This window comes from Pyrus communis, chromosome 2 (genome assembly GCF_963583255.1).
Source record: "Pyrus communis chromosome 2, drPyrComm1.1, whole genome shotgun sequence".
NCBI lineage: Eukaryota > Viridiplantae > Streptophyta > Magnoliopsida > Rosales > Rosaceae > Pyrus > Pyrus communis.
In genome coordinates, this window is record NC_084804.1 from 5,183,255 (window position 1) to 5,194,626 (window position 11,372).

The 11,372-nt window shown below is 35.3% G+C and overlaps 1 protein-coding gene across 3 annotated transcripts; it reads left to right on the forward strand.

Moving 5' to 3' along the window:
- The first annotated feature begins 1,401 nt into the window (after positions 1-1,401).
- LOC137725579 (putative ALA-interacting subunit 2) lies at positions 1,402-6,400 on the forward strand. Of its 3 annotated transcripts, none has more exons than XM_068464309.1 (10): positions 1,402-1,693; positions 1,861-2,164; positions 2,671-2,732; positions 2,822-2,896; positions 3,004-3,120; positions 3,933-4,003; positions 4,687-4,984; positions 5,205-5,494; positions 5,735-5,803; positions 6,070-6,400. In XM_068464309.1, the coding sequence occupies exons 2-9, from the start codon at positions 2,089-2,091 to the stop codon at positions 5,742-5,744; spliced, it is 999 nt and encodes a 332-aa protein (XP_068320410.1). In that variant the 5' UTR covers positions 1,402-1,693; positions 1,861-2,088; the 3' UTR covers positions 5,745-5,803; positions 6,070-6,400. The 3 variants fall into 3 exon arrangements, with proteins under 3 accessions (XP_068320410.1, XP_068320412.1, XP_068320411.1); XM_068464311.1 differs by having other exon boundaries at positions 6,088-6,400; XM_068464310.1 differs by having other exon boundaries at positions 1,954-2,164.
- Positions 6,401-11,372: the final 4,972 nt, after the last annotated feature.

The following is an 11,372-nucleotide window of genomic DNA, read 5'->3' on the forward strand; positions in this document are numbered from 1 at the left end:
TGAAAATTGGGTCCTAAACAAGGATTTTCGGCTAAAAATTTTGAAGTATCTCATGCTCCGTAGCATTAAAGAAAATCGTAATTGTTTAATGGAAGCATAAAAACTCATAAAAATCACTTATCAGATGTATTGCCGACTATTTCGACTGAATTATCTGAACTCATATCTTCTGTGAAGCAAATTTTGTGGCCGCTGCGGTTACGAGTATTGGCTTCCAGTATGGCAACCTTGATAGATCTTTTTCTTCTGTTGCGATCAGGACTCTTTTGTTGGAGGAGGCAGATTCTTTGCCCTTCCACTTTCCGTGTCCTCCTATGTCTTCCTGTTTTGTGTGGTCATGGTAAACCACACAAATAAGAATGCACGAGAAGTGGGAGGGCAGAGAACCTGCCTTCTTTTTTGGATTGTCTAGGCCCTAGGGTTTGGTTGTATAGGGGTGACTCCTTATATTTCTTAGCTCTTTTATATCAAAAAAATAAAAAATAAAAAATAAAAAACACTGATTTGAAACACTTATTTAAGGGTTTATATATATATACTAGCATAAGGGCATAGATAAAGTGCGTAAGAAAATTTTTTATTTTTGTTTTTGAAATAGAAGGAGAGAGGAAGGGAGTGAGAAGTTTTTTTTTTTTTAATTTTTTTAATCAGAGATATGTTAGGATTATATGTAGGTGAGGTTTCGAAAAAAAAAAACAACAAAATTTGGTTGTGTGAAATTACATTTCTGTCCCATATTTCTTATTCATGTTGTGTTTTAATTAGAAGGTTAAATTGGTAATTTCATAAAATTTTGATTGACAATAAATGTTTTTATTATTTAGTAAAGATATATAATAATCACATAATAAGTTTATCATAATTAAGTATTGAAATCGCAATTCATGTGAGTTGTAATCCTTTCGAACCAAAGACATTCCACTAATAACTAAATAAAAATACTATCAAAAGATAATCTTAGTGGGCATTTTGTGATACACTCGTGGAAATAGATGTACAATCTAGTTTAGCCAACCAACTGAACTTCTAATAAAAAAAATGAAGCTAAGATGCGCAATTGGTCGATCATAATTAGTTATGAAACAGTCACACTTACACATGCGAGAAAAAAATTTAAACTCGAATACACAGTACATGTTTGGTACTAAAGTGTTTTTATAAAAGTAGGTATAAAAAAACAAGTTGAGCTCAAAAATGTATTTGGTAAACACTTAAAAATTTTCACAGTTTTGTGTGAAAAAAGTTAAAAATGTGAAGCAGTAAAAATGAGCTTATCCTCACAGCACAGTAGAAACAATTTTTTTTTCAAAACACAGCAATACCAAACCACCGAAGAACACAACTATTTTAACCAATGTGAATGCCTCAAGTCTGCCTGCACAATAGTGTTTTTTTTTTTTTTTTTTTTTTTGAAGAGAGAAAAATACACCATTCGACTATTTGAGCGTTGAAACTTGAAACAGAGGAGGAGGAGGAGTGGTAAACAGAAGTTTCCGATATTTGGGAAGTTGCTGTCCTCGAAAGCCAAGAATTTATGTAATTTGACAACAACAAAGACAGATTAGATCGGAAGATTTGAAAGATTTGAGCTTTGTCTCAGCGCCAAGTTATCTCTTCCTTCTTCCCTCCTCCTTCTTTCAATTCCCACTAAACCCCCAATCCAATCGCCCATATCTTCACTCAATCTTCACAGGTATTTCCAGATCTCACTTCTCTTTCAGTTTCATATACATTTTGATTTAATTAAATTTTGTTTTTTGATTGAACCCATTGGGTGTTTGGTTGCTGAGAAATGTAGGAAAAAGAAAGAACATAAATTGATGCATTTTTTTTTTATATTTTATTTTCTGGGTTTTGTAGGAAACAGGGAAAACTAGAACCCTTAAACCAATTGAGCTTGATTCCGCTATTTCGAGTTTTCGATTAGTTAGCTAACCATTTTGCTTTGGTTAGTGTGGTGGGCAACTCAGTTTGCTTAATTTGGGATACACATACAAACTGGGGAACTGAGACTGGTTCTGAAGTTTGAACATAGGGCTGGTTAAAGATAGTGCATTGTTGGGGTTGTATTGTTGAAGATTGAACTTGATGGAAGTGGATGGAAGTGCCTCAACAGTTTCTAGGGGTGCTCAATCAATTCCACGGCAAACCAGGCGACAGAAAGGTATGTTTTTCGGAACTTTCCCGTTTCTGATCGTGACTCGGTTGCCTTAGAATGTGCTCTGAAACTTCATTCAGGTTCTTTCTATGCGATTCTTTGTCACACATTGTTGTAGAAATTAGAGTTATTGAGGATTTCAATCTAAGAATATTCCATCAAGTTCCATGCGAAAAAGCTGCATAACTTTGCTTTTAGATGTTTTTATAGTAAATCATCTAATTTTTGGTCACCTGAGTAGCCGAGTTGTATATCAAATTACGTTTCAAACTTCAGAGTTTTGAAGCATGATCACTAAAGTAGTAAGGAGAAATTAGAATATAATTAATATCAAATTGCTGTCATGGCTTTGGAAAATGACGGACTGGAACAATTGTGCAATGATAATAGCGTGGCGGCATACAGTCTACCATGTATTAATGTGTTTTTAGCAAGAATCTGATTTGAAAAAAGAGGTGGTCTTGTACTTCGTCTATTTTTGTTAAAAAATAATAGTTATGTTTGTTTTGTAGCTTTTTATCAATTTCAACAGCAGAGTCTACCGGCTTGTAAACCCGTCCTCACACCAGCATGGGTGAGTTATTGATTATCATAAGCAACTCTTATGTAGTAAGCACTTCACTAGATATGTAGACTCTGTGGCATTAACTATCTTTTCTGCAGGTGATTACCACATTTTTATTGATCGGGGCCATTTTCATACCCGCGGGGCTTATTACTCTTAACGTCTCCCAGAACGTAAAATCTCGTCTCTGTTGCTCTTTCGTTCTTGTTTTCAGTTGCACCCATCTTTGGATTGGAGCATAAATTTGTGGATGGTTATTTGTTTGATATCTGATGCATAGGTTGTGGAAATTGTGGACCAATATGATGCGGATTGTGTACCAGAGGCATTCAAGAGTAACAAGGTGGCATATATCAAAGATAACTTAATTCCTAAAAACTGTTCTCGGTACTTGAAGGTAATTCATTTTTTGATTTTGAATAGACCGTTAGCTATTACATTCCTTGCAACTTGTTGATTGGATTTATTGTCTGCTTCTTTAAGGGTGTCACAGAATACGAAAACTGCATATTGTCAGTTATATAGATAACGGGTATCATCATTAATCATTTAATTATATATAGCTTGAGCGGTTAGGGTTGTGTTAGAGGCAAGATTGTAGCATCACAATATGTAGAGTAGTAGAACTGTAAAGGAGAAGCTGGTAAGTGGAGAATTGCAAATTCTATTGCTTACTACCCAGTGACTGCCAACGTTTATTTCCAATGCTTATTATCCAATATCCCATGATGTAAGAACTGATACATTTCTTGTATGCTGAATGATTATTCAAGTTGCTTTCAGAGACAGTGATTTAATCGTAAAATGACTTTTCCATTAGTCTTTAATCTTTGAATCCAAGAAATTTGGTGATCTATGACTGAAAATTATTGATTGGAGTGGAAAGTATTGTGCTATGAACGAACACTCAAGTCTTCTTATTCAGTTTTGTTGACTTTGAATTCTTCTATAACTATGGTTAGGTTCAGATCCATTCCTTTCCAAATATTTTCCTTAATTTAGACGCTTTGCTCCAGTAGTTTGTGCGGTTTCCAATAAACCAAAAAATTTATATAGAGTGGTTTGAGGTATTCACAACTTTGTTTTGTTACTTTTTGTCTGAAACTTATCATGTATGATTGGGTTGAATTTTTTCGCTTGCTTTATTCAACCATGTTGTTTTTCATGTTACTTTTGATTCTAAATTTACATATGTATCTCTCTTTGAAGGTTTACAAGGACATGAAAGCTCCAATTTATATCTACTACCAGCTTGATAACTACTATCAAAACCACCGACGGTGAGACTTCTTTCGTTTATTCCGGCATAGGAATGTATCCATCACTTATTTTGATTTACCTTTGTTCCTACCTTTTTAATTTACTTTGGATGTTTATTTATTCCAGCATTCTGAAATGTATTTGGTTTCTATATCTCCAACAACTGTCTATTCTTCATGATAAGCTATTAGTGCTTTGAATTCTCAAACAAGTACGGTGGGATAATATGTAGCGGATCTGGGCTTCGGAACATGCATCACAGTGGGGAAAATTAATTTTGGATACACTCCTAAAAACTATTGTAATAGACATTATAGAATTTTCAAAATTTACTGATCTATGCGGGGGCTTAGTGTTATTGGTAATTCAAAACATGAATAATTTGCTAATCCAGGGAAAATTATTTGGATAATTTATTATTCAATATCCGGCTATTTGGTTGTGATGATTTTTTGCTGGAAAACTCGAGAAAGTCAAGTTTCTTTGTTGTCTGATTTTGGAAATAACGGTTTATGCCTGAAGATTCTCCCTCTTTTGTTATTCGATTTACTTTTCTTTTATCATGAAAAGTCTGTTAAATCATATTTTTACTGAGTACTGCTCCCTTTTATGTTAATTTTTATGGCAAGTTAACTTTTATGTTACTGGTTTTGATATCAGCCGTATTGTTTTACAGTTACTCATCTGATTCTCATTTTTTCAGGTATGTCAAAAGTAGAAGTGATCAGCAGCTTTTACATGGATTGGGGCACAATGACACAAGCTCCTGTCAACCTGAGGAGTCCAACAAGGATCTTCCCATTGTTCCTTGTGGCTTGATAGCATGGAGTTTGTTTAATGATACATATACTTTTATTCGCGGAAGGTCAGAATTAAAAGTCAACAGGAAAGACATAGCTTGGAAGAGCGACCGTGATCACAAATTTGGGAAGCATGTATATCCCTTTAATTTCCAGAACGGGACCTTGATTGGTGGTGCAAAGCTAGATCCAAAAATTCCTGTAAGTATTACAACTGCACAACAATCTATTAATATTGCTCTCCGTGCTCCTATGCCCTTGAATATGATGCCGCCATGTTATAGTACGTAGACATGGCTTGTAAAAAGGATACCTGTTATATATTCTCTCCACTTTTGTAATTTCTTTGAGTAAAACTGAGTTCTTACAATATCTCTGAATTTCTCATAAACTGTTGGTAAATGTTGCTGTGTTGAATTAGCTAAGCGATCAAGAAGACCTTATTGTATGGATGCGGACAGCTGCGCTTCCCAGTTTCCGGAAGCTGTATGGTAGAATTGAAGAGGATTTGGATGCAGATGATGTTCTAGTAGTGAATCTAACGAACAACTACAATACTTACAGTTTTGGTGGAAAAAAGAAGCTTATCCTTTCAACAGCAAGTTGGTTAGGAGGAAAGAATGACTTCCTTGGACTTGCCTACACTTTTGTTGGTTCAACTTCCATCTTCATTTCTGTTGTCTTCTTGTTGCTGCATGTGAAATATCCAAGGTAGATATGATATATATCGTGCACGACTTCTCCATCTTGTGCATATTATTGTTGCTACATCTAACGTGTAGAGATGCCATATGTTTGACTAGTGGAGCTAACGAAATTACCATATCATGAGAAGAATACTGCTCGTCTTTTTACTAAGAGTTCTCTGTCAGTTTATATTTTTGCCGGATTACCTCCAAATATTAGTGAACTTCATTCTTGGATTTCGCTGATAACTGCTTTGTTCTGTAGAACTCTTTAATCTCCGTAATTGGGTTGCCTTCTCAACTTTATATTGCCACCGGTTGTCATACTCATTCGGTTAGTCCTTTATTCATATTTGTTTCTCGTCCCTTTATTCTTTCTCCATATTAACATCTTTTTATGCCTTTATACAGTTATACTGCACGTACTCGTGCATTACTTAATCTTTTGTTGACTTATTATGTTTGTTATTAGTCATTGAACGATTATCTTCAAAAATTTAAGTTCATATACATTATACGTACAGATCATTGTTTTTCCCCGATATGCTAAATTGCTAATTTTCAAATCTGTTTCGTTGTTTGGTTTGTTTATCTTTGCAGGCCCTCTACAATGGAAAGAACTTATCTCTCTTGGAACAAGAAAACCATTTCCAGCAGAAGAGGTGATGATACTTTTTGAATAGTTTGAATCAAGTGGAAGTAATGTAACCTCAACACACACACACACGAATTATCGAAATCTTGAGCGATTAGTGTACTGGGAAAAATAGAAAGGGGATCTTTTTTTTCCTCTTCTTCTTCTGTGAAATGTAAGAAAAACAGCGTGCGAGCTAGTTACGTGTTGTACATGCAATGTCATTTTTCTCTGTATCCTTGTACTATATGGTGAAAATTTATTTTGGGTGAAATGCAGTGGACCATTCGCTAAAAACTATCATTCAAATTTAGTTTTAGACATGTTCAAACATGGATTTGCTTGCATTATATTGGTTGGTTTACATTTCCAAAACCTTTCCATCCTTTCCCTATTTTTGGAACCCTAATCATTTGAGCCCTATATAATCCATGTCACCCTATCCCATTGATTCCCAATTGAGAAACACAAAATATTGAAGATCATTTCCCCACACCATTGGTTTGCTAGTTCCTTCAAAACCTTTCTTTAATCCTCCTCCGAAACTGATTAAACCCTTCGCCCGAAAAGAAGACGAAGAAGAAGAAGAAGAAGAAGGAACTAGCAATTGATCTTCAAAAGCAATCTTTATATAAAGACTGCTTTTGAGAGAGATAAAATGAGGAAGGGGTTCAAAAGCATGCAGAACTGGGGAGAGGTTGCACCGGCAGCCATTTCGGTATCCCACCGCAGAAAATCTTCCAGCTTTACAAAACTAGAGCCCATAATCGAAGAGGGGTCAGAAGGGAGCTTCGAAATTGGGCAGAAGGGGGTGTTCTTCAATGCTATTCCTGTGCTCCTCTCTGGGTTTATGTATATCTTGTTGTTCCAGGAATTTGTGGCTTGACATATATATATATATATATATATATATATATATATATATATATATATATATATGGGGTGCATGAAAGCGTATATGTGGAAAGTAGAAGATATGAGATCTCTAGAGCAAATTCTTGCATGTCATGTGTTAGGAAGAAATATTCCATTCACTTCAAACAAACAGTATGTTGCAATGTGAGGCATGGATCGGTTTTTTGCCAATTTTTTTTGTATTAGTGCCATTAATTAATAAAAGAAATTGGCTTCCCACAAGGTACCATATTTCCTCTCTCTCTCTCTCTCTCTCTCTCTCTCTCTCTCAATTAGCCTTCAAATATTCTGATCCTAAATGGATTGGATAACTTAATAGATTCTAGGAGGAAATGAAGAATTTTTTCGTCCGAGGTGAGGATAAAAGTACTCATGAAAGAAATTCCTATCGCTAGAAAATGGTAGATATATTTTTAATTTCATCATACGTTGAATCTTATGACATGCAGGTCACTTCGATCCTCGCTAATATATATTCATTAGTCATTTTCATAATAAATGAAATGAAATAATATATCACTTACGAAATTGCATTTTGCATGGGTTGCATGAAGTTTGCAGCATTAAAATTGCAGGTCGTGAACACGTTCGGCCCTGGTGCACCGAAAACATCTACAAAGTTTTGCAGTCTGACTGCCCATGTATCAATTTTCTGTGTCATTTCATTTCTCCGAACAAGTTGTTTTTCCAATTTATATTTCATGCTCGACGAAGAACTCCCGAACATTTAGAACATTTCGACAGAAATATGCCAGAAGAATCTGCCTTCAAATTTCCAATGTGAATGCCATGAACATGTACATTGTTATGAAACTAATCAATCTGCTACAATACATAATCTGGATCCCTTACCAATTAACCCTAAATATTTTCGGAGACGAATCTACCCTCGATCTCTCAAATCTATTCCATGTACACCAATCAATAATCAAACATCATATCTGTACATCAAAAAATAAGAAACACAAGAAACGAACACCGGAATTAGAAACGTTGCCCTCTTCGAAAATGGCGGAATTTCAATGTTCATCTGAGATTCAGCCGGTCCTGCTTCTTCAACAATCGTCTCCAGCTCTGGACATTTCGAAGATTTATGGGGAGATATGAAAAGGGTCGGTGCAACTTCACCCCAGTTGTACATGTAGCTCACCTCCTTCACCATCATTATCTCTGAATTAAGCACCTTAAAAATACAAATTATGAATAACCTTGTGAGATTACTGAGGAAGGTGGAGATATTGGGTTTGTAGGAAATGAATTGTGAAGCGTTGTATATATACTGAAAATTAATACGAAATTACAGGAGGTGGGAGCTGGGTAATGACCATGGTGGATCAATCACAGGGTGACACGTAAGTCATTAAGTTTGAAGAAGTCTAGGAACTTTCTAAAATAGGCGTCATATCTGGTGTAACAACGTCCTAAAATACTTGTTGAAAACTGCGTGTGATGATACCTCAGCCTTCTGGAATTATACAAGTGTTAGGTATAGAGGAAAATTCGATGGAAGGAGATCTAGAAGCCTACAACGATTTTGTAAATATTCTTTCTTTAACAATTTGCCTATCCTATGTGGCGGTTTTTTGTTGTTAGATGTGTTTTCTTTCCATGCAAGAAGTTTGTTGCTCTTTAAAATGTGTTTGTTTTATTGCATAAAAGAACAATTGTGTGGAAATATTTTTAAAATGATTGAAAACGCTTTTAATGTAAATATTCTTGGAATCAATCCTTAGTAAAAATGTAAGTAAATCGTTTAGAAGTACTTTTAAAATGATTGAAAGCGTCTCTAGACAGCGTATTCGTCAGATCCAGTCATCTAAATCGGTCAAGATAAGGACAATTTCTTTTGTACTATGGGATTAAAAAAAAAAACCTAATCGGATAGATGGTCCACGTGGTGATAAGGTTATCAGAAAATAGCCATTATGATAAAAAAAATTAGAATTTAAACCCTCGTGGTAAAAAAAATAGAAAAATAGAAAAAGACTCATTAGGAAAAGAGAAGATAAGCACGACTCTTACATAGAACAGGAACATACATGTTCCCGTAAGTATGATGAATAATTATCAAGCCAAAAAGGCTACAAAAAAAATCTACCTACGGCCGAGATGGAGAGGTTATTCCCACCCCAACTTGGGAATTATACAAAAGAGGGCCAAGGAAGGCCATCCCTGGATGGAACACCGACGAGAGAGGGAGGGTGCATGAGCTGCTTTGCTTCTACATGCTGTGTATTGGCTGATGGGTTTCGGAGTAATTTTCTGTTTATTGACTGGATTTCGCTATGTCGGATTGGTTTGGTTTTTGGTTTGCTACGATTGGTGAGACTTATACCTTGGTTATTGTTGATTGATTTGGTTAACAAGGTTTTCATTCCTTTTCTGATTTGTTGTGACACGCTATGATGTTTGTGCTATATAAAGACAAATTCTAAACATCTTCACCATCTTCATTATTTTCTTTGTGAGAGATAAACAGTAGAGACAAGGAAGAATAACAAATTAAAATGCATATTTATTCCTGCATTTAACGGATATTTAACAGAAAAATTAGTTTTGGACTAAATTTGCTAACGGATTACACCATGAGGGTTTAAATCTTAGTTTTTTTTTTTTTTACCACAGAGCTTATCTTCCAATTACCTTTTTACCACGATGACCATTTATCTAATTAGGCCTAAAAAAAAATGGTCATGAGCCTAGAGATTCGGCTTTTAAGTCTTCACAACTGTTTTATAGACTCATTTTCTATAGAAAAATTAAAGATGATTAATTAATTGGAGTGCCATAAGCTAAATGGAGCAATTTTATAATCATAACTTGCTAAATCCCCTCTTGCCCAATAAGAGCTCAGCTTAGAGCATTTTAACACGATCAGTAGTCAAAATTTGGTTAAATTTTTCTCCAAATGACGCTCACGAAAGTTAAGGGTTGACTTTTATTGTGTTCTTGTCATGTTATTTTGTTTTCTTCCGAAAGATCGATGACATATTTAGTTAATCGTGTCAAACCATTCAACTTTAGTAAAAGAGAGAGAATTCAGCAATGAAAGAATTGTTTATAATGTGCAAAAGGCATCATCATTTTTTCAGAGGTGAATGCACCTCAAACTCTAGTCTGCGAATGGATCTATTCAACATACAATTTTGCCTGCTGACCATATTACACGAGAGAACTCCCTTTACAAATTAAGCGATCTGTCTGTACAATATGAGGTATGTCGCTAAAGAAAGAAACACCGGAAAGAAAAACATCACTCGTTTGGGCAGAATCTCAAAGCTCTGGTACTCCGATCCTTCTTCGGCAATGGGCTCCAATTTCGAAACGTTATTCGAAGGCTTCTCGTGGGGGATAACAAGAGCTGGTGCAACTTCACCCCAGTTGTGCATGTACCTCATATCCTTTGCCATCAAACCCATATCTCACTAAATGTATAATTCTTAAGGTGGAAGGTAATATTATATATGTTCTCTTGTAGGAATTGTATGCTCATGAATGTTATTGTGTTGGAGAGAAGAGTTGGTGAAGCATGGTATTATATACAGAAGGAAGAAGGAAGAAGGGTGTAAAAATAGGAGGGTGGTGGGCTGGCCCTGCTGCAGCAATCAGCGGTTGACACGGCGTCACGTCATGTGATGAGCAAAACGAACGGAGACAATGAAGGAAATGATAGATTTCGACTTTACAGTTTACCCGTGTGTGGAATCCAGAATGGCAAAAGCACGTTACACCTTACAGTCACAACAGATAAGCGTGTAATTACCAAATTGGTAAAACTACGTAACCTTAAAACTGCGTGTATGGGTTATGCCAAGACATGTGCACGGTGTAGTGCATGCATCGTCTTAGATTAGTATTATTGTGTGTATCAGATATGATATATATACATGAAGGTTTTTCTCGACCACACAATAACTAGGTTAATTCGCGAATGATGTGATAGAATCATTGATATGCTCATCAGTCATCAGAGTCATTTTTCTTACACTTTTTGTTGAGTTTGCTCGATCAAATACTAGATTAGTAAAAAAATAATGAAATAAGGCAATGGGCAAAAGTCGTAGAGAAAATAGGCTGGGAAAGGGGCACAGAAATGATTAAAAATTAAAACTACTTAATTTTTTATTTAATTAGGCTTAACTAGGAGCATACATGACAACATAAACAGTTTACAATGAAAAAGACTTGTAGCCAGGAAATGAAAGGATAAATGGAAGCATTCACTTTGGCTTAAGCTTCCATCTAGAAACAAAATAACCAAACAAAACACTTCAAAGGAAAAATTAATTAGCTAATGGGACATTATATATTTAAGTTCTTTTCTAAGCACAGGACTGGCACGCAATTGTATGGC